At 46.9% G+C, this 23141-nt stretch overlaps 1 protein-coding gene and 1 pseudogene across 1 annotated transcript; both read right to left on the bottom strand.

Annotated features, from left to right (window-relative positions):
- Positions 1–3550: 3550 nt before the first annotated feature.
- Positions 3551–22822, bottom strand: ATPSCKMT (ATP synthase c subunit lysine N-methyltransferase). Its single transcript, XM_052659091.1, has 5 exons — positions 22800–22822; positions 15682–15971; positions 14866–15003; positions 12976–13026; positions 3551–5114 (listed from the first exon to the last, which is right to left on the bottom strand). Exons 1-5 carry the CDS (start codon positions 22813–22815, stop codon positions 4944–4946), a joined length of 666 nt encoding a protein of 221 aa, XP_052515051.1. The 5' UTR covers positions 22816–22822; the 3' UTR covers positions 3551–4943.
- Positions 10664–10783, bottom strand: LOC128066277 (uncharacterized; annotated as a pseudogene).
- Positions 22823–23141: the final 319 nt, after the last annotated feature.

Genomic DNA, 23141 nt, shown 5'->3' with positions numbered 1-23141 from the left:
TGAGGCCCTGACCAGAGAGAAGCCTGTCTCTTGTCTCTCACACCTTTCCAAGGTCCTCTGACCTCAACCTCCTGACCTGAGCTCCCACTTGGCTGTCCCCGATCCTCCTGTTCCTCAATTAAAATTCTCAACACAAAACTCCACAGCTCAGCTCCCGTCTCAGGTGCCAAGCCTGGTCAGACAAGCTGGGGAAGGGTCGAGGAGGGTTCAGAAGGCTGCTCCTGGGACAAGGTCCCAAGGTCAGGCGATGTCAGAAGGGAGTGAGGTGTCATTAGTGACCTGTTTCCATCAGAGGCTTCAGAAACAGTCCCCCGGGTTAATCAGTGCCCAGTGAACCCGACCACGTCCTCTCCAGCTGAGCCCTTGATGGGCTGTAGATTCCAACCTCCTTCTCTGCTCCTGCACATTTCCCAGCTGGAGACCCTGGTACGTTTCTCTACTCGCCTGCCTCGCCTGTGCCCCAACAATTCAACTACCTTGTCAGCACATCCCAAGGTAGTTGTGTCTGGGGTGCTGAGTTCTGTGGAGTTGTGCGACTCACCTTCACAGCTGAAGCCTGTCTTGATGCCTCCCAGACCCCCAGAGGTTGGCAGACAGGACGCAGGCGGCCCTGCCAGGACTGCAGAGCTCGTCATCAGCCCAGGTCGTCTCAGCACTCAGTCTGCTGGAGGACGGATCTCTTCTGCAACATCTCCACCCAGTGGCCGGCCTGCCTCGGCTCCAGCCTCTCCAGTGACCAGCGACTCAGCAGGTCCTGCAAGGACTTCATCCTAAGCGTGAACTTCACATCTGTCCGGCTCCCACCCGATGACCCCAGTTCATACCACGGAGCCACGGAACAGGTCGAACTGCAGAGAAGCAGCCAACTGCAGTAAGACCCTGAGCTCCCAAGGCGGGCTGTAACTGAGCAAGTTAATGATCACACACACACATATACATACACACACTGGGGTGGGGGGGGTGGGTTGTAACTGAGCAAGTTAATGATCACACACATATACATACACACACACCAGAGCAGTTTGTAGCTGAGCATGTTAATGATCTCACACACACACACACACACACTGGAGTGGGTTGTAACTGAGCAAGTTAATGAACACTCATACATATACATACATACACACATACACACATACATATACGCACACATACATACACACACACAGGGGCAGTTTGTAACTGAGCAAATTAATGATCTCACACACACATATACATACATACACACACACTGGAGAAGTTTGTAACTGAGCAAGTTAATGATCACACACACACACATGCATACATACACACACATAAACACAAACACACACACACACACCCACACACACACCCACACACACACACACACCCACCCACCCTTGGCTAAAAAGGAAAAATAAATACAGTGCCACCTCCCTGAAGACGAGACCAGGACGCTCCCAGTACATGGAAACCGCACGGCCATGTTGTCACTTTCCTTTCTGCTGCTGCTTGGCAACCCTGCAAACTTTGAAGGCTCTTTCCTCCGAACCATCTCTCATCCAAGGTAAATACCACAGCCTCATATTTTTTAATATAAATCCACTTATTTTTTGGCTGCACTGGGTCTTCGTTGCTGTGTGTGGGCTTTCTCTAAGTTATGGCCAGCAGGGGCTGCCCCCCAGTTGCAGTGTGCAGCTTTCTCATAGAGGTGGTTTCTCCTGTGGCTCACAGGCCCCAGGCACGGTCTTGGCACGTGGACTCCACAGCAGTGACACACAGACTCAGCTGCCCCTTGGCATGTGGGATCTTCCCAGACCATGGATCGAACGCGTGTGTCCTGCATTGGCAGGCAGATTCTTTATCACTGAGCCACCAGGGAAGCCCACATCACCACCTCTATGACTGTGCCTCTTTCAGTGTGTTCTCAAGACCCTTTACCATCCAGAATTCACTGTTTCTCAGAGCAGTTTCTTCTCTTCCTTTTTCTATTTCCAGTTCTATCACCCATGTTAGTCCAGGGACAAACTGTGTTCAAAGCATCCCCCCCGTGAGTGTCAGGAGGGGAGATCCAGAGAGAAGATCCCTCCCACGGAGGCCGCCTTCACTAAGAGCGTCCACCCACCGTTTCCAACCGGGAGCTTACTCGGCCGCGCTCATCAGGGCAGTGGGCTGGTTTCCTGCCCTTCGTGGTGGGTTCCCAGGACAGTCCTCTTTAAGCCAGGCTCCCTCTCACTTCCCTTCCTCGCTGGGGCTAAGAAAATGTTGGCTGGAGCACAGACAGGTCTGGGAAGGGCTGGCACGGCTCTTCTCTGCGCTGGCTGGTCTCAGTCAGATCAGGCCGCTCTGACCAATACCACAGAAAGGGGCTGAAACACCAAGTGTCTACTTCTCACTGTCCCGGAGGCTGGGGAGTCCAGGATCAAGGTGCTGGCTGTTGTGGGGTCTGGTGGGGGCCCTCTTCCCGCTGTGACCTTCTGTGGTGGACAGGGCGAGGGAGCACTCTGGGGTCTCTCTCATCAGGGCACAAATCCACCCTCATAACCTAAAGCCAAGGCCCCCCTTCCTGATGCCAACACACTGGGGAGGTTAGGATTTCAACACAGGAAACAAACATGCAGCCCATAATAGCTCCTCTATCTGAAGGGCAGTCCAAGGTGAGTTCTTCCCTTCCTTTCCCCAAGTCCTTTCCAAGTCTGAGAAATCATCTCTCCCCCAACAGAACTCCCCAGGAGCAAGGATACAGTGGAGATTCTGCTTCCCACGTCCCCAAGAACAAGATGCTCTCGCGGGATGTCGGCTGTGAAGGCCGGGCCCAAGGTCATAGACCCCGTGACTTGGTATGATTCCTAAATGCCACTCTGAGAGCAGGTGGGAGTTCCTGGGGGCTTGCCATCCCTCTGGAACACTCCAGACACACCTTCCAACCTTGCCAGCAGGCTTCCCCCCTCACTCCTCCTGTCTCCATCAGACTGCTGAGGTTGCAAATATCACAGCACCCACGTGAAAGCAGCTTAAGAACAACATGGGTTTATCATTAACAAGGTAGCCTGAGGGCTTCCCTGGTGGCTCAGTGGTGAAGAATCTGCTTGCCAATTCAGGAGACGTTTGATCCCTGGGTCAGGAAGATCCCCTGGAGGGGGAAATGGCAATCCACTCCAGTATTCCTGCCTGGGAAATCCCAAGGACAGAGGAGCCTGGAGGGCTACAGTTCATAGGACTGCCAGAGTCAGACAGGACTCAGCAACTGAACAACAAACAGCCCTCTACAGCCCCAGTGGGGGACAAGAAACACCACACAACCAAGGCACGTGCTTCTGGTCTGTCTGCTCGTCTGTCGAGACTTAAGGAGACTCCTGCCGTAGGTTCTGCATACTCTGCCATACGCTCTGATGAATGTCCACAATATCCCACCCTCTCACCCCAGACACACTCGCTTCTCGTTACACCATCACACCGCTTACGTCTTCCAGAGAATTCACACATGGTAACATTCACTCACCTGTTCGTCTCTCTTCTTGAACATAAACCCCGTAAGATCTGTGGACTTGCACGTCACCCACCATTGAATCAGAAGTTTATTGCACAGTAGACAGTCAATAAGCATTTGTTGAATGAATGAGTCCCAACTTGCTGCTCGTGAAAGTGAAGATTATCAAACTGATCATATTTTTATCAGTTTAGTTAAAAATGCAAACCATCTCATTTTATCAAACCTCTCTTAAGATGGTTTGGTGTTCAGGTTTCAGGTTTAATATTACTGGGAGTTTAATTCCTTTCTGTGATACATTGGGATTGTGCGAGCCAAGTCAATATTCATTTTTCAGATATGTAAAGTTTATCTACTAACATTCAAAGGTTTTCCTTGATGTGTCTTTATCTAAATTAGTTAAGTCTCTTCTCACAAATGAGAAATATTAAATAAATGGCTGCTTTAATAAAATAAAGAGGTGACTAGCAGAAATAATCTGTAGCTTCTGTGAATAAGCTTTTCTTTAGTGTCTGAAATAATAAACACCACTTACAGGCCTCAGACTCCATGCTGAGAGTTCTACAGATCGGTCTCCAGCCCCCTGTTCAGCATTTAACTATCCAAACGACAGCGATGCTCAGGAAACCAAGGCCCAGCCACTTGGACAAGGCCCTGCTGCTGCTGAAGCAGGGCTCTGAACCCAGGTCTGCCTTACCAAAGCTCAGGATGGTTTATTTCACTATCAAATCATACCAACTATTCCACCACAGTTCATCAAATCTGAGACTGCCAACAGTGGCTGACATACAACTGTGCCATGAAGCGCCACACTGCCAATTAAGTTACAAAACACCATCAACTGGAAGGTATGTCACAATTCAGAGATGTTAAAATGTGTATGTATGTACACAGATTTACACACACATACAGATCTTAGATTGACAAAATATAGTAATCCAATAGCCTTGGAACAAGTTATTCCAAGAAAAGTGTTATAAAATATAACACTTCTCCAAACCTTTAGAAAATTAATCTTGTCCTGAAGTACAGAAAGAAAGAAAAAAAAAAGAGTGATAAATCTAAAGTATGAATAAAGTTATAGGAAACAGCAAGCATTTACAATACATTCCCTCTTTAAAAATTATTTCTTGTCATCTGTGGCGTCAAATCATATCCTTCACAACGTGCAGAGCTGCTAACGTCTTTCCCAGCCATCAACGTGAGCACAGCCTACTTGAATCTTCTCACGGCCAAGCGCATGAAGAGTGGTGAGCACAGTTGCTGGCGTACACCGCAAAAAGGGCTTTTCATCTACCTGCTGCCCTCAACTTCTGCTTATTTTCTCCAAAAGTCAGGGAAAGTAATTGTCACTTCTCATTCCACAGCGGTGAAAAACATAATCTTTGCTGAAGACACAGCCTTAAGTCCCTAGAAGATTAAAGACTCCAACACCTCAGAAAACTCTGGGTAGAGGCTGTACGGGAACGACCAACGGGAAGTGCACGGGTCTTCAGGGCCTCCCACCTCCTGCCCTGAAAGAGCGCGCGTCATAGGCCCACACGGTGTCTATCCCCTCCCCTGTGACCTGCGCCGGGGTCCAGTGCGGGAAGGGGAACCGGCAAGCAATGACCCGCGCGTCGCCCTGAAGCTCGAGCTCAAGCTTCTCCTCCAGCTGCGCCATCTGCGGAGAATGAAAGCCATCATTTCAGGGAGCAGGGGGTCACAGGAAGGGGCTCCTCAGTGTCCTTCTGTGTCCCTGAAAATATCTGTGCCAAATTATTGATTGTAAAACAGAGCACTCCTGGGCGACAATCCACCAAAATACAGAAGTCACATGAACCACCGTTTTAAGACTATTTTCTATCATCAAATATAAAATCTGTCATTTTTAGCAAATGTGTATCACAGATTTCCACTTTCCTAACTAGAGAAACATGGAATTAGACCATGAAAAAAAATACACATTCTACCAAATTGAAATATGATCAAACATTTCACAATTCTTTAAAAAAGATATCCATAATACACCAATAATTAATTTCTTTAGTCAATATAATTTACGAAAAGTAAAATTCTCTTATGTATCACTTATACATAACTTTATAAGTAATCTATTTGTGAAGTAAGAGTTTTACTGTTTACTAAAAGTACTGACACTGTGATTATATTAGCAAATTAACAGCTGCTTAAAATTTTATCTTCAGGTCCTAAAAATATATTACCAGCTTCACCTCTTAAATATATTTTTCTCTATTCTTTTATTATTTTCAAATAATTTCAAATTTACAGGAAGGATACAAGAATAGAGCAAAAAAACCACTGCATTCCTTTACCTGGGCTCACCAGTTTTCAACAGTTTGTCACAGTTGCTTTATGTGACTTGCTCTACACCCCTCCTCTCTCAGAACACTTTTTCTAAACCATCTGAGAACAGGCTGCCTACAACATGCCCCTTTACTCCCTGGTACTTCAGTGTTTTCTGAGAAAGAGCCTCAACACAGTTATCAAATTCAGGAAACTTTGTATCCCAACAACAATCATCCCAACAGCACCCGATCAAATGCCTAAGGAACGTCCTTCACACCTTCCCCTGGTCCAGGGTCGCACAGTGCACAGAGCTGTAATGGTTCCTTGGCTTCCTTGAATCTGGAACAATCTCTCACCTTTCTTTGTCTCTCATGACAATAACCTCCTTTAAGAACACAGGCCAGTCGACTTGAAGCAGTTGATCAAATACATACTCCTGTATATGGTCAATGATTGTAATGGTGTAACTCTAAATATGGGAAGATACAAGAGGGAGTTTTGCCCGAACCATGACAGATTGAGTAAGACAGCTGGTCCAGAGCCCCCTGGTTGCTGCTGATGGACCTAGTTCAGTGCACACTGAGTGAGCCGCCTGCAAAATCTTTGCTGGCCCTTGGAATGAGCCTTCCTAGCACTGTCAGATGAAACGGTCACAAAAAGCCTCCCAAAGGACGGTCGAATTTACGACCATGAGTAGGCCCTGTTGACTGCAAACTGGCATTTGCCATCTACCTCTACAAGGGTTAAATCACATGCTGCTGCAGCTGCTGACAGCCAACATCCCCTGAAGGGAGTTCAGGTTGGACAGCAGAAAGGAGGCACTCTGTGCTCGGGAAAAACTGACAGGACATGCCTTCAGAGAGACAGGCATCTTCAGGAGCTGATTTCATGAGCCCAATTCTTGCACCTCCTCATATCTAAAAAAGCACTAAAATCCTTCATGGTGATGACTGTCTCTTGTGACCAGCAGAAACCTTCTGCGAAAAAAACGTATGTGCTTGACTGTAAGTATTCCTCTTTCACCAAAATCACATAAATACTATCCCTCTGCCTCTTTGGAGCAGTTTCTCAGAGCTATCTGAGGGGCTGTCTCCCAGGCTACAGTCCTCATTTTGCCCCCAAATAAAAATTTAACTCAAAAAAAGAAAACAAAAGGATACAGGTGAGTCCCTCTGGCGTCTGCTTGTGATGAGCGGCGTGTGCGTCCATGGCAACAACCCAGCAGAGGGGTTGTGAACTTCGCACACTCGACAGTCCTGAGCCCGTGCGGTCCTTCTGCTTTGAGGGTGACATACCACTCGGCTGAGGAGGCATCTCAGTGTCTCCATAGTGTGGTTACTATTCCTCCTTCAAAATGAACATGATACTGTGGGCAGACCCCTGGGAAGATGTGAATGTCTTGTTACTCGTCTAACTGTCCCCCGGTGAGTGCTGCATTCTCGATGACTCTGCCTGAGTCCATTTCACTACACAGGTTGAAAGCGGCCACTTGCCAAGTCCACCCTTCCTTTCAGATCAACAGTCAGAATCTCAAGGAAGAGCTTTCCCCCCGCTGTCTCCATCACTGTGAGCATGATGGATTCATCACGGATTCATCAACGGGTTCCGATCCGCTGTCGTCCTCATTTCTTCTAACACTCAACTGGTCCGGCTTGGTCACCTGGAGCCCCTCAAGCTGGCTTCTCTCCTGTGCACGTGCCCCGACCGAACCTTCTGAGCGCTTCCTCACATTCAGACTCAACTAAATGTTCCAGGCTTTCACACCTTCCCTTCCCAGCCCCGGGATCAGCCACTTCTCAAATGTTCCTGGTTCCTCTGAGTGAGAAGCAATGTTTTGAAACCAAGACCTGTGCAAAAGCTACGCTCTTTAACAGTAATTAAGCAGGACTTCCCTGGTGGCTCAGGTCCAGCAAGGCTTTGGCCCCTTCCCGGGTGATCTCAGTACCCCCCTTGGCTTCAGCTCCTGGGCGCGGATGCCCCAACGAGCCCCCTACCTTGAGCCAGACCTCCGGGCATGTGCTGCTGCCCACCTGACATGCCTACATGTGTCAACCCACACGTGTCCCAGACTGTATGTGCCAGATAGGACTCTGCCTGCCCATGCAGGGGACATGGGTTTTGATCCCTAGTCCAGAAGATTCCACATGCCACGGAGCAACTAAGCGCACGCACCACAACTACTGAGCCCGTGAACTTTAACGACTGAAGCCCGCGCACCTAAAAGCCACTGCAATGAGAAGCTTCTGCACCGCAACTAGGGAGGAGCCCCCGCTCGCCGCAACTACAGAAAGCCCAAGCACAGCAATGAAGACCCGGCACGGACAAAAATTAATTAAAGTAATCTGTTAAATTAAGATGAACGAATTTTCTACAACAGTTTGATTCCTCACCTGTGTCTTTAAAAAGTGGTCTGGAAAAAAACTCTATATGACCTGTGGCTGGAGTGAGCCAAAATTCTGATTCTTTACTATAATCAAAACCGAGATAACAATGAATAAATTCCACTAAAGGATGGAATATTTTTATTCTTTTAACAGCTTGCCAAAGATTGCTCTTTAAACAAAAAAAGAAAGCAAAAATTTTGTTCCTTGAGGGGAAAATTAAATAAGCAAAGAATAAGACAATATGTGTTTTTCCAAAATGTGAGGGGTTTCTTATGCTAATTTTGTTCATAAAAAGGACAACTGTGAATTTATTCAGATTACTATTCTTTTCTCTTTTACAGATCTTTTATTTCCAAATGACTGTCATATGCTAAGTCAAGATAAACCTATGAATGAAAGGCTCTATTTCAATCATAAGAAATTAACGGACTAAATTACACATAAATATGCAACAAGCCTGGGTCTTGATATCTTACACCAAGAGAAGCCGTGATGTGTCATCTCCGTCTAATGAAACTCAAAGGAATTCATACAATTATACATTTCACAGTGACATGAACTCATCCTATTCTAATCACCTCTTCAAAACTTGAAACATAAGCTGAAACCAGCTAAAGGCACAAGACACAACAGCCAGGCCCGTCCGCAGCTCTGAGCCACTGGGTGACTCCACCCCCCTTTCCTTCACCCCAACTCCTCTGCGTCCTTTGCCAGGGGCCCCTCATGTGCTTGAGGCCAGGGCTCAGGTCCAGCAAGGCTTTGGCCCCTCCCCGGGTGATCTCAGCCCCCCACGGCTTCAGCTCCTGGGCGCTGATGCCCCACAAGTCCCCTACCTTGAGCCCAGACCTCCGGGTATCAGCCGCTGCCTACACGTCACCCCACACGTGTCCCAGACTGCGTGTGTCATGAGGAATTCCTGATCCCCCCACCCTACCCCTACCCAGTCTGCCTGCAGACTCCAGCAGCTCAGGTCAGACACCTCAGGGTGCCCCCCACTGGATCTGTCAGCTCACCCTGTTGTTTCTGTCCTCATCGAGCATCCAGAGTCTGACCACCTGTCACCGGCTTCTCCACCCTGGCACTGGCTTCCCCCACTGATGGCCTGGATGTCCGCAAGAGCTCAGACCCGTCTCCCAGCATCTCCCCCACCCTCTGCTCCCCACGGCAGGCCCTGTCCTTCCTGCCTGGCCCCCATATCTCTCCCCCGCCACCCCTGCTCACCCCCTCCCACCACGACCACCCCCTCACTGCCTCTGGACCCACAGGCACACACCCCTCAGCACCTTTCCTTTCGCAGAGGCTGTTCCTCGACCTGCAGCACTCTTCCAGACATGGCCGCACGGCTCCCCCTCACTTCCAATGTCCCGTCTTTGAAGACAGTCTTCCTCTCACGCTTTGGTGAGCCCACACCACTGACCCCCCTTACTGTACCACAGTCTATACTCCCGTTTCACTGAATACCTGCTCTCCCAACTAGCATGTAAATACCTTGGGGCGGGGATGTTTCCTTTTTTCTCTTTATTCACTGAAGTACTTGAACAGGATCTGATGCTTAGTGGACCCTGAGTAAACACTTGTTTAATGAATGACTGAATGCAGGATTCACGGTCATGAATGCTATTTCTTTATCAGAACACTACGCAGTATTTCCACTCATGGATTCATAACAGAATTCGTAACTAAAATTAAATGAGTCATCCTTTGAAGTTATGAAACTTAATAGCCCACAGGAAGAGTGTACTTAACGCGCATGTTTATACCATATTCATCCATTCGTTTAACAAACATTTCCTAGGTGATCACTCTGAGCCAGGAGCTGGGAGTCTGGCAGAGCTCAACAGGTCTGCCCTGTCCCTGAGCTCACAGTGCAGTGCACACGGCCAACGCCACCAAAGCCATCACATGAGGAGAAGTGCAGTCACGTGTCCACAGGGAAGGGAACAAGCTTTGGAAATCGTGGTATTGGGGCTCATCGCACAGGGCAATCAAGGATGGCTTCTCGGAGGAAGAGACATCTGACCTGTGAGTGGTCAGCAGACGTTCACTAACCAGGCCCAGAGTTGGGGGGACTGGAGTCTCGGGGAGGACACGGCCCCACACAGTGTGGTCCAACAGCCATGAGGAGGGCAGGGCCAGTGTGCAGAGAGCCAGGGGCAGCCAGGTGCCAAGGCCAGACGGAAGGTTGGGCCTTCTCATCGCTGCTTTAAAGCATGACGAAGTCACCGGAGGGTTTTCAACGAGGACGCGACCTATCTGTCCCACCCTCCTCGCAGGTGAGTTCATGGTGAACGTGAAAGTGAAAGCTGTTCAGTCCTGTCTGACTCTTTGTGACCCAATGGACTGTAGAATTCTCCAGGCCAGAATACTGGAATGATTAGCTATTCCCTTCTCCAGGGGATCTTCCCAATCCAAGAATCGAACCCAGGTCTCCCACACTGCAGGTGGAGTTTTTACCAACTGAGCCACAAGGGAAGCCCAAGAATACTGGAGCAGGTAGCCTATCCCTTCTCCAGTGGATCTTCTTGACCCAGGAATAGAACTAGGGTCTCCTGCATTGCAGGCGGATTCTTTACCAACTGAGCTATGAGGGAAGCCCCAGACATTAAACTGATAAGGACAGATACCACACTTGATCTTAGCCAAAAGCCTGAGAAGCGACCTCCCATCCAGGCACTGGTCTGCCAGGTCCAATGGCACTCTCACTCCAGCTACTCTGGACACAAATGCATGATGCAGGCTCAGGCCACTGTAAGCCGAGCGCTGCTGTGCAGAACTGTGAAGAACCGCCAGTCTGGCACTGGAAACGCAAGGCTGTGAGGGACCGCCAGTCCGGCACCGGAAGCAGAGCTGAGGGACCACCAGTCCAGCAGCAGAAGGAGAGGGAGGCCACATAACACCCTCTGACGCTCCCAACGCCGCCTCCGGCTTCTCACGGCCCACGTGTGCCCCAGCGACCACAGGAAACCCTTCCTGCCATGCTGGCTCTGTCCAGCCATCAGGCCCCTACCGGGACACCGGCCAGTGCGCGGAGAAGGGAAATACGTTCTAACAGGAGATGGCATAATGGGCCCAGACAGCCTAAAAGAATTTTCCAGGGCTCTAAGGACCCCAAGGGCCGACCTGGCCCCTGACACCCCTGGCAGCCCCCTCCCTCCTCTCACTGTCTCCACGCAGGCAAGGCCTGGGGAGGGCAGAAAACAGGGACCTCCACTAGGGAAACCGAGCCTCCCAGACCCACCGAGGCCATCCGGGCCTCAGCACCCTGATCGTCCCCCTGCGTGGAGGACTCCAAGTTGGCTGAATCCCTCTCGTGCCAGGAGACGTGGGCACTTTGTGCATTTCAGCTGCTTCCTTCTTCCTGGGAATGGTGAAATGCTGCCAAGTGCCTTATTTAAGGTTCCTCTGTGTACAGAAGAATGGCCCATAATCGCAAAAGTATTTATCAAAATAACACTCTTCCCTTGGGTGAACAGTTCCCAAAACTGACCACACTTCAAATGCGGTGAGTAGCCAAGGAGCTGGAGCCGGGAGAAGGCCAGTGCTGCCCCCTGCTGGGACAGCACCTCGGGGCCTCTCAAGACGGTGCAAACATGCCAGCTTTCTGTCTGTGTAAAGCATGGATTTTAAATTAAGGTTCTTTGCCTCAAAATGCCAATTATCCCAAAAGAATGTTCAAACTTCACAATAAGTAGGAAAAAAAACCCATCAAATTCCATAGCAATTCTGATACTAAATACGTTTTTAGATTTTTTTTAAATGATCAGAGATCATGCCTTTCTACCTCTTTTCATTTTTATAACAAAAGTATAGACACCCAGGTTTCATCTTCATGTTAGGCTCGCTGAGAATCATGAGCGTACAGAACCCTATCGCTTTCAAGAGCATCTAACAGAAGCACTTCCAAATACTTCTTTAAAAAAGGAGAGAAAAAAGCAGTTCACTGAAAATTCTAACAGAAAAAAATGTCTCCAGCATGAGACACCGTAAGGAAAAATTGAGATATGAATAAGAAAGCATAACAACAAAGTCCTTTTTTTTTTTTTAATAAAAACCGTATCACTTACTTAGTGGCATTTCGGCAAACAACAAAATCTGCCAGGATTACTATGCCTACAATTATAGAGCTTGAAAAGTGAAGGAGGATTTCTTTCTACAGTCAGTAAACCAACAGTTACAATGAAAGCCTCCCATTCTGGTCATCTTTCCAAAGGCTACTTTTAGGACCATTTGCAGTCCGATGCTGCAGCGTTTTCACTTTCCAAAGTACAGAGTCAGAATTCAATACAAATCAGCCAACCGAGGTCAATGGAAACTAGTCAACGCTTGTGTGTGCATGCTAAGTCGCATCAGTTGTGTCCAACTCTGTGACTACATGGACAATAAGTTGCCACACTCCTCTGTCCATGGAATTCCCCGAGCAAGAATAATGGAGTGGGTAGTCATTCTCTTCGCTAGAAGATCTTCCCGACCCAGGGATTGAACCCATGTTTCCTGCGTTGCACACACATTCTTTACCACTGAGCCATCAGGGAAGCCCCCTGCCGTTAACTTTCCCAAGTGATTTCAGCTGGATATAATACGTGAGCAACTGTGAAAACCCACTCACATTAGACACCAGGAGCTCATAAAGCAGTTTTCAGACTCAAATTGTTAGGGCTTAGGCAGATCCCTGAGACCTTCATCTAAAGCAGAACTTTTAAACTACAAGACTGAATCTTTCATGATTAAACTATTAAGGCCCTAAAGTACTTTGTTAAACCAATGATCTGTCATTCTGCACACAGGGGAGCAGGCCAGAAACCCCCTCCTAACCTAGAAAAGACACTTGGGTGGCAGGAAGGGTGTACTCACCATCTGGGGCACACCAAAGATAACAACATTTGAGTACTGCGAAAAGGTGACCTGAAGAGAAGGGAGAAACAATTCACAGATTAATTCTGGAAAGTCAAACATCAGCTTTATTTCGAAATGAGTAGCAATTTCCCATTTCAAAAAATGATCCGTTTTCCAGAAAGAGACTCACAGACTTAGAAAACGAATTTCTGGTTGCCACTGGGGAGGGACCGTTAGGGAGTTTGAGATGGACATGTACCTACTGCTCTATTTAAAGTGGATATCCAACAAGGACCTACTGTATTGCACAAGGAATTGTGCTCAATGTTATGTGGCAGCCTGGATGGGAGGGGAGTTTGGAGGGAAGTGGATACATGTATGCGTATGACTGAGTCCCTTTGGTGTCCACCTGAAACTATCACAACATTGTTAATCGGCCACTGTTGTTATTCAGTTGCTAAGCTGTCTGCCTCTTCGTGACCCCATGGACTGCAGCATGCCAGGCGTCCCCGTCCTTCACTACCTCCTAGAGTTTGCTCAAACTCATGTCCATTGAGTTGGTGATGCCAACCAACCATCTCATCCTGTGTTGCCCTCTTCTCTTCTGGCCTTCAGTTTTTTCCAGCATATATACCCCAATATATACCCCAATACAAAACAGAAGTTCAAAAAAATAGTGGGTTTTCACAAACAGTGGCCCTTTTTAAGATTTCCCGTGTTAATACCTTCACCCATGTTAGCTCATCTGTTACAGTTTTCCAGAAGTTTCCACAGAAGCTATCCCAGCTCATCCTCACAGCCACTCCACACAGGGCCACCCAGACCGATGGTCAGAAAAGCAGGGACTCACCAGTGACCACTGGTGGTCACCCTGGTAGACTGGGCCATCTGCACCCCGACCCACTTTCTACTCTGCTCTACACCAAACAAGCTTAGCAAGAACTCCAGGTTTTTCAGAACCACCTGTTTCTCCTATGGAGTCATCCTTAGAATTCTGGTCCCCCTCCTCTTCTCTAAAACACTAAGTAAAAATGGCAATAAAATGGTCTTTAGTTGGAAAACTGGGGGGAAAAGTGCTTCGCCAGTCAAAATTCTTATTACCCAATAAAAGTTTTATTTACTCTATAGAGAGATCATTTATGTATATATGGAATAAAAACCAAGGCAAACAAAACTCAAGTGAATTTTTATAAGCTACTGATGACACTATTACAAAGGAAAATTCTTATTTAAGAAAAAGCATTTTATGGAGCATTCCTAAAGCAAAATTACCAGGCATTTTTTAGAAAACAAGTAAACTTGGAAATATCTTATACTTTCTGAAGACACAAAGGAGCATCACAGCATGGCTGGTGGGGCCTTTCCTTTCTCCTGCACTACTTCTGTCTCTCCCTAGGTATATATACACATACACACATGTACCCACACACACTCTCACATTAGCGTGCACACACTCACATATACACACACACACAAACACACTTAGACAAACTCACAGTCTCAAACACACTCACACATATTTATATGTACATACAAATACACACTCACACACACAAAACTACTTACCAAGAATGACATTAACAAGTTAATGCCTATATGACAACGTACAACACTTACAAATGAGATTAAAAAAATCTTATCACTGCATAATAAAGAGAAATGAGAACATTTAAAATTGAGTAAATTAAGCCTTAGAAGTACTCACATGACCTGTAAAGTTATAAACCTTAAGTTTCTACTCTAACGTAGGGCAGATTTGTAAAATCTGTCAATTTAAAAGCTGTTCACATTTCATAATGCTGAAATATACACTTTAACTCTCTATTTTAATTCAGTTTTCAGTCATACTAATCAAAAATCAGAAAGTTTGGCAGTGGAGTACTTTAGCATGCCCTCTGCCGTACGTACCTTCCACAAGTCTGAGATGTAAAATCTGGCCGATGCCTGCACCCCTTCCCTCCAAGCGCGGTACCTGGAGTACCAGACGAGCCAGGGGTTCAACTCATAACCCACAGCTGTGAACCCTTCCTTTGCAGCTGCGATCACCTGCAGGGAGAGGCTATGTTCAAGATCAGAAAAAGACATGAAACTCCCTACTTAAGTTGTTACTGTTGTTGAGTCCCTACATCATGTCCAGCTTTTTGCGAACCCATGGACAATAGCCTATCAGGCTCCTCTGTCTGAGGGATTTTCCAGGCAAGAATACTGGAGTGGGTCACCCCTTTCCTCCTCCAAGGGATCTTCTCAACACAGGGATTGAACCCACAAGAAGCAGAATTAATTCAATACCAACTAAAGGGTTTTACAGAAAATTATTCAATACTAATGGAAGACTGAAATATTTTTTCCCAAAATACTGATTTTTTTTTTTCCCTAGAAGTCATCCTTGGAAAAAAAATGTAAAATAGTCAAACTACATGACTTAACATGTTTCTGTTGGCCTAAGTTTTTTAATGAACAATTTCATAATCATCAATCAATTGTTCCTTTTTACCAGATATCCAGAGCACTTTCCCCTTTAAGAACAATCTGAGAAAAATAAATTCCAAAGTCCTGCTGAAGGACTTAGTAGTTCAGCCAAACAAACACAAAATTAAATGACTACTTTATTAGGCTATCAATTTAACAAGGCTTTGCATAAGCCTCATAAGAAATGTGAAACAAAAATTTTAAAACATAAAACCTAAGAAAACGTAAACCTTAAAACGTCTTCGAGTAACTCACAATACGTCCGTCACCACTACCAATGTCCACCAGGGGTCCGCTCCTGCATTGCAACATTTTCACAACATTTTCAATCTGTTTCGTAGTTGCAGGTACAAAAGGCAAACAAATTCTTCGGAGGGCTGGTGTTATAAATGGTGTGGCCACAGCATACAGAGCCACCAGCGTCCCCCCAACAATGCCAGTAAATAAGACCCCCCAGCTGCTTTTCTTCAAACTGCTGGCTTCAAGACTTGCAGGTGGAACGCATTCTGGCGGCCGTCCTTCTTCAAGTGTTGCTAGGTGTGTCCCTGGGTTGAGAGCAGAAAAAGATATATGAAACATCAAATCAGAAATCCAAGGTAGGGTTTTTTCCCCCACAGTTCTTATTAACAAATAAACTAGTGCCTTTTAAAGGCTAATTTTGCTCAAAACAATTGGAATTACAAATGTAGAATTCCACAATGAGTTCTAGAGTCTATCAACTAGTGTGTTTAACAGAAAAATATTCAATACTAATGGAAGACTGAAATCTTTTCTTTCCAACATACTGATTTTTTCCCCCTAGGAGTCATCCCCGGAAAATAATGTGTTCAAATCTACTTATGAATCAGTATCGGTATGAATCAGTACCCATGGCATCACCAACTCAATGGACATGAGCTTGAATAAACTCCTGGAGATAAAGACAGCAGGGGAGCCCGCTGTTCTGCAGTTCATGGTATCACAAAGACTCGGACATGACTTAGCAACTAAACAACAATCCATTAATACAAATATTAACCATGCACTCTGTATTTTTGTGGTTCAGAACAAAACTTCATAGAAAGCATAAAAATGTCTAATCATTATCCTATTTCAAATAGGAAGAAAGCATTCTACATCAAAATTGGTCAGGCATCAAATATCCAGTGGTACAAATTCAATTCTGAAGTTAACAGAGGAGACAAAATTTTACTAAAAATCTTAAATAGTCATGGTAATAAGGAGATTTTTAAAGCAGATCCATAAAGGACAAAAAAATACTCATTTCAGTGCTATCACAGTAGAGAATAAAACAAACTCTAATCACTGATTACCGAGGGAATAAATGGTACCTTAAACATCCTCCTGAGTTTTATGCTTTAGAATGTATTCGTAATAGGATCTCACATTTTTTACATTGAAATTTATTTGAAATTAATTCTGAAATGGATTAATGATGGGCACAGCACAGAGAGTAAGGGCACTGCTGCAGAGCCTGCCGAGGTCGGATCCTGGCTCCACCCCTTACTAACAGCTGTGACCCTTCACCTCTCGGAACCTCAGTCTCTTCATCTGTAAAGTGGGGGTCACGGGATCATTGTGAGGATGAGACAAGGGGATACAGGAAGAGCATGCACAACAGCGCGCAGCACTGGAACCCCACCGGAACAAGACCACCGTGCCCCGAACCAGCTCTCCATCTAGCTGAGGCGCTAATGCCAAGACCACGGGAATCTGTAGACAAATGGAGTAAGAGGAAGGGGCACACAAGTCTCATCATTTGAAGACATTAGTGTTCACAGTTTCTGTTCAAAAGGTCACTGTGTTTAGTCTCCCACTGCTGCGATAAGAAATTACCATAAACTAGGCGGGCTAAAAACGATACACGCTTATTAAAGGTACAGTTCTGGAGGTCAGATTTTGAAACAGGGTGGGCGTGCCTGTCCCTTCTGGAAGCCCTGGGGTACGGCCCGCACTCCTCGGCCAGTGGCCCCACTCCAGTCCAGCCACCGGCACCACAAGACACTTCCTCTGACACCCCTGCTCCCCTTTCCTTCTTAAAAAGGAATCCTTTCCTGGGGAGTACACTGGGCCACCCAGACAGGCCAGGATAAGCCTCCCATCTTGAAGTCCTTCACTCAACCACATCCCCCGAGGTGTGCATGCTCACTCAGCCGTGTCTAACTCTTTGCGACCCCATGGACTGCAGTCCACCAGGCTCCTCGATCCATGGAATTTTCCAGGCAAGAATACTGGAGTAGGTGCCATTTCCTCCTCAGGGGATCTTCCTGACCCAGGGATCGAACCCGCGTCTCCTGAACTGGCAGGCAGGTTCTTTACCCGAGCCACCCAGAGAAGCCCATGAGTTGTGGTAATTTACTGCAACTGAGGTGAGGCCCTAACGTGGATACAGAACACACCAGAAGCCCACGGCTGACCCACCTCAGCATCTCCCGCTCAGCGTGGCTTTGTTATTGAAGGCTGAGGTCTCCTAAAGTGAGTTTTACAACTGGTGTCATGGCAGAAGACCAACTCAGAAACAGTAACAGAAGTCTACTCGCGGTGCCAGTGATGGAGGTAAAATTAAAGTGAAGTTTAGAAAAGTGATGGTGTTTGACAGAAAGCAAGTTTTAAGTACATTCTCATTCATACTTCAGCAATGCACGGAGGAACTTAACATGCTAATGGAAGAGCATTTGATTTTTTTCTTTTTTAAAGGCAGGCACGTCTGCCTTGCCTTGTATAAAAGAAGTCCTTCTGCAGGTGTTTCAACTGTAGAGCACAGCGATCAGAAAGATCTCAGTCACACAGCTCTGGAGTCTCAGAACTCAGAGTTGTGTAGCACGAGATGAGTTGTTGGGGCTTCCCTCATAGCCCAGTTGGTAAAGAATATGCCTGCAATGCAGGAGACTGGGGTTCGATTCCTGGATTGGGAAGATCCCCTGAAGGAAATGGCAACCCCCTCCAGTACTCTTGCCTGGAGAATCCCATGGACAGAGGAGCCTGGTGGGCTACAGTCTACAGAGTCGCAAAGAGCTGGAGATGACTGAGTGACTGAGCACTCAGTGGGTATGGGCCTCCAGAGTCACAAGAGCCAATTCCTTAAATCCATCACCAGTTAAATTTAGAACGTTTTCATTACTTCCATAGGATGAACCCTTATGCTTCAGCCATTACCCTCATCCTCCCCGCCCCCTCTAACCCTGCTGCTACTGCTACTGCTAAGTCACTTCAGTCGTGTCTGACTCTGTGCAACCCCACAGACGGTAGCCCACCAGGCTCCCTCGTCCCTGGGATTCTCCAGGCAAGAACACTGGAGTGGATTGCCATTTCCTTCTCCAATGCATGAAAGTGAAAAGTGAAAGTGAAGTCGCTCAGTCGCATCCGACTCTTAGCAACCCCATGGACTGCAGCCCACCAGGCTCCTCCGCCCATGGGATTTTCCAGGCAAAAGTACTGGAGTGGGGTGCCATTGCCTTCTCCCCTCCAGCCCTAAGCAAACACAAATCTACTTCCTGTCTCTAAAGAAAGCAGACTCTCCTGCAGTGTAACACTGGGAGCTCAGTGCGGTACTCGAGACAACCTACAAGGGTGGGATGGGATGAGGTGGGCTGTGAAGTTCAAGAGGGAGGGGACATACGTATGTCTGATTCACATTGTTGTATGGCAGATGCCAATACAATACTATAAAGCAATTATCCTCCAATTAAAAATAAACTAAAGAAAGAAGACTTTCATGAAATCACGCAGTTCGTGGTTTTTGTGGCTGACTCTTCACCTAGTGAGTGATTCATCCCCGGTGTGGCACTTTATCGCACCAGTGCTTTATTTCTCCTTACTGTCAAATAATATTCCACTGTATGGACAGCCCACATTTTGTTTCACAACTATCTGCTGATGGATCGTTTCTCTAGTTGGGCTTCCCTGGTAGCTCCAATGGTAACGGATCCGTTTCTCTAGGGAGCATAAGCCAATAGGCAGCTGATTAGATAAACTCAAGTCAGAGGACCCAAACAACTGTTTCACCTGTGTAGACATGTGCTCTTCAACTTAACCAGCAAAAAGATGTAATAAAGCGCTCCTGGTCTCCAGGGCACCCCTTTAGCCTGTGTGAATGGTGGGTTATACTGAGACAGTTACAAAGCGTACGAGATGCTCTAACATGTACCAAATGCGGTGGGAACATGAGAGGAGGTGGAAGAAAGGCTGATCCCAATGATGGAACCGGGAAGGTGTGAGTAGAAACGGGATTTCAGCGGGACCTAAGGGTACAGGTCTCCCATGCTGTCCAAAAGCAGTGTCTCTGTGAAACCTTTCATAAGCCGAACGGAATTAAAGTGAAGAAGCAATTACCTTAGGGCACGCCTTGCTAAAGGATGCACAGAACACATCTAGATAGAGCACAGGTGCTAACGGACAGGGATCAGCGCTGTGGCGGCTGGATGCTGAGTGTGGTTCCCAGGAAAGAGCCCCTCGGGGTGCATGCTGCCCCCGGGGACAGCTCGCTGCAAAACTCAGAAGGCCACCTCCCTTGTCCCCTTTTAGCATGAAAGTGAAAATCCTCTTTGGACTTCAGTTTGGGAAAAACAGGTACTAATGTAGGTTTTTCATAAAAGCAAAGTGGTGTAAAGTTTAAAAAAGCAGGGGATGCTTCTATTGAGAAAGGGACATTCTCAAAAGAAGGCTGCCTTGGAAATCAAGGTAAGGCAAGCCGAAGAGTATTTGGGGAGTAAGGGGTGTGAGTCCCTGACCACCAGGCTAAACTTGTCCTTTATTCAGACACACTGGGATGAAACTTTCTGAGCAAAGGCAATACACTATTTGTTTTTTAAAAAGGCAACACCAGCAGCAGTGTGTCGCTTGATGGTGTCATGCACTTTTCTGCCTCAAGTCTCTACAGCTACAAAAGCCTTTCAACATCACAAAAATTTATATGAACTTTTGAAGAAGTTACTATGTAAATCCAAACTATATATCCTAAATATTGCTATATCAGTTCAACAAAAAATATACTGATCTTTACCAGTGAAAACCAGTCACTAAAGATTAAAAAGTAAAATCAAGATTGCTTCTACATAGTGGAACTACATGTAACCTTGTTCTGTGTTTTTCAAGTCTCCTGTAAACATGTTATCATACTTTCATAATTTAAAAGAATTAAAACTAAAGAGAAAAAGCCAAAAAACTAACCACGCCATTATTTCGAGGCCACTCTTGCCTAAGACAGCCAACATTCTTGTCTATGGAGTGTTTCTAATTAATCCACTTCTTACGTATTAAAAAAAAAAAAGACAGCTTCTACAAATCTCTAAATCTTTTTGATGCAACGTGTTAGATTCAGTCTGCTGCTGCTGCTGCTGCTAAGTCGCTTCAGTCATGTCCGACTCTGTGCAACCCCACAGACGGCAGCCCACCTGGCTCTCCCGTCCCTGGGATTCTCCGGGCAAGAATACTGGAGTGGGCTGCCATTTCCTTCTCCAATGCATGAAAGTGAAAGTGAAGTCGTGTCCGACTCCTAGCGATCCCGTGGACTGCAGCCTACCAGGCTCTTCCATCCATGGGACCTTCCCAGCAAGAGTACTGGAGTGAGTTGCCATTGCCTTCTCCGAGTAGATTCAGTCTACTCACTGTCATATAAATAAATTACACAAGATTTCTGTCACATGCGCTCTTTAGATGGGCGCTGTGGGGGACCACTGGCTATTTCTGTTGAGGGGTTGGAGGGATCCAGTCCTTGAGATGAAGACCCAAAAAAGTGGACTTCCATTGTCTCCAGCCTTGCTTAAATACTGACATCTGATAATAGTTGAAGACCTCAATTTTAAGGGACAGGTTTGGGTCACCTAGAGCAAGAGGCACAAAAAGGTACAAGGTTCTTATTCAAGTCAAAGTCAAATGGCCAGGAAGAAAGGAGAGGCCTTTCCGGGATTATGACCTGCCATTTGTGTTTAAAGCGGGGTTTGTATTTGCAGGTCACTATTTTAGGGCTATCCACTGTGTACTTTCATATACATACAGGCTGAAAAATTACAGCATATATTTTATGTCCCTTTAACGTGCATTATTTTGTCCACTGGAGAAGTCTCTCCTGTACTGGTCTAACATCTCTTGTATCTTTTTGAAATACAGAATGTACTGATATTAGGAAAAAAAAATTTCCCCATGTTTTGACGGAAAATAAATTGCACAGCAGACCTCACTAGACATTCCCTGCACTACACGACAATCTAAGGAGCCAAATGGATTGCAAGATTCATCACTGTGAACGAGGAAACACTGAACTGGCCAAGCTAAAGTGAACTAAGACCTGACTCCAAAAGTTTAAACGTCCTTGGAGCATCACTCAAGTGGGCCAAGCTAAGAAAAGGTTAAATGATCACCACTGGCTCCGGTGACAAAACCCGTTCCTAACTGTCGGGCCACGGTTAAATGTTATAGCCTCACGCATTCAACTTCTGAGCAAAACAATAAAAGGCTAGGAATAATACAACAGGGAAAGCCCCTGTTCTATGGCAGCCAGAATGGAGGGAGGCTGGAAAGAGAAAGTCGCTCCGTCGTGTCCGACTCTTTGCGACCCAATGATCTATACAGTCCATGGCATTCTCCAGGCCAGAATACTGGAGTGAGTGGCCTTTGCCTTCTCCAGGAGATCCTCCCAACTCAGGGATCGAACCCAGGCCTCCCGCATTGCAGGCGAATTCGTTACCAGCTGAGGCTGGAAACCCACAACAAATCAATTTAAGCCTACAAACGATTAGGTCGTAATCAGCGCTCTGAAGAAAAAGCAGCTGGAGGGACTTAGAGGACCTGGGACTTCGCTAGGGTTGCCAGGAAAAAACTTTCAGAAGCAGCACAACTCCGGGCTTCAGGGGGTGGAAATTCAGTGCAAGGCCAGGTCCATTTTCTTCTTAGGAGCTGCGTTAACTCTGGGCTAGTTACCTAAGTATTTGCGCAAAACAAGTGATCTCTTACATATAACTTGCCAAGGGTCAGGCACAGTTCTCCCTCAACCCGTAAAGAGAGATGCTAGTGTTATTATTGCCATTGCTGCAGACAGGTCACTTCCCCAAAGACGCAGCTAGAAAAAGAAGCGGAGCTGTGATTCCCCAACCGGGACAGCGGGACTCCAGGGCCCGCGTGTTGGAATATCGTGCCGAACTGAATGAGTTATTCGCCGCAAGGCGCTTGAGAACAGCTCCGGGCGAGCAGAAACCAGGGCCAAGCACAAGCACGCACCGCAGGTGCGAACACTGAGCACCGAAAGCCAGGCCGCGAGCCCCGCGGACCCCCGCCCCGCCGCGCCCAACTCGGACAGGATGCTTCGGGGACTGACGGCGAACCCCACGTCGGGCCCGCGCCCCAAAACGCCCGCTCCCGCGCGCGGCGGGCCTCACCTCCTCCTCCATCCATCGCGAGATTTCCGGCAGTTAGAAAGCCGGAAGTGGGCTCTACCACCTTCCCAGAGCCGGGAGGGGAACGAGGGAGAAAATAATGTTCTAAGTAAATGAGCTCCTCGTTGGGAAACACTATCAAGAAACAGTCAATCTTCGAGCTTTAATGAATGTCTAATTTACATATATTCCTGGCTTTTGGATTCTAAAGTTCCCGTTGTGTCTTCAAACTTCCACCCCCCCCAGAGCTTCCTGGATAATAGAAGTTTCCGAAGGTCGTTGCTTCCAGAAGGTACTGTCTGGCGTTAAACTAGTCTCAAGTGAGAAATAGGTCTCGGGCGGCCT

Source organism: Budorcas taxicolor, chromosome 20, assembly GCF_023091745.1.
Source record: "Budorcas taxicolor isolate Tak-1 chromosome 20, Takin1.1, whole genome shotgun sequence".
In the NCBI taxonomy this organism is placed as follows: Eukaryota; Metazoa; Chordata; class Mammalia; order Artiodactyla; family Bovidae; genus Budorcas; species Budorcas taxicolor.
This window is presented reverse-complemented; position numbering and strand designations above follow the sequence as displayed.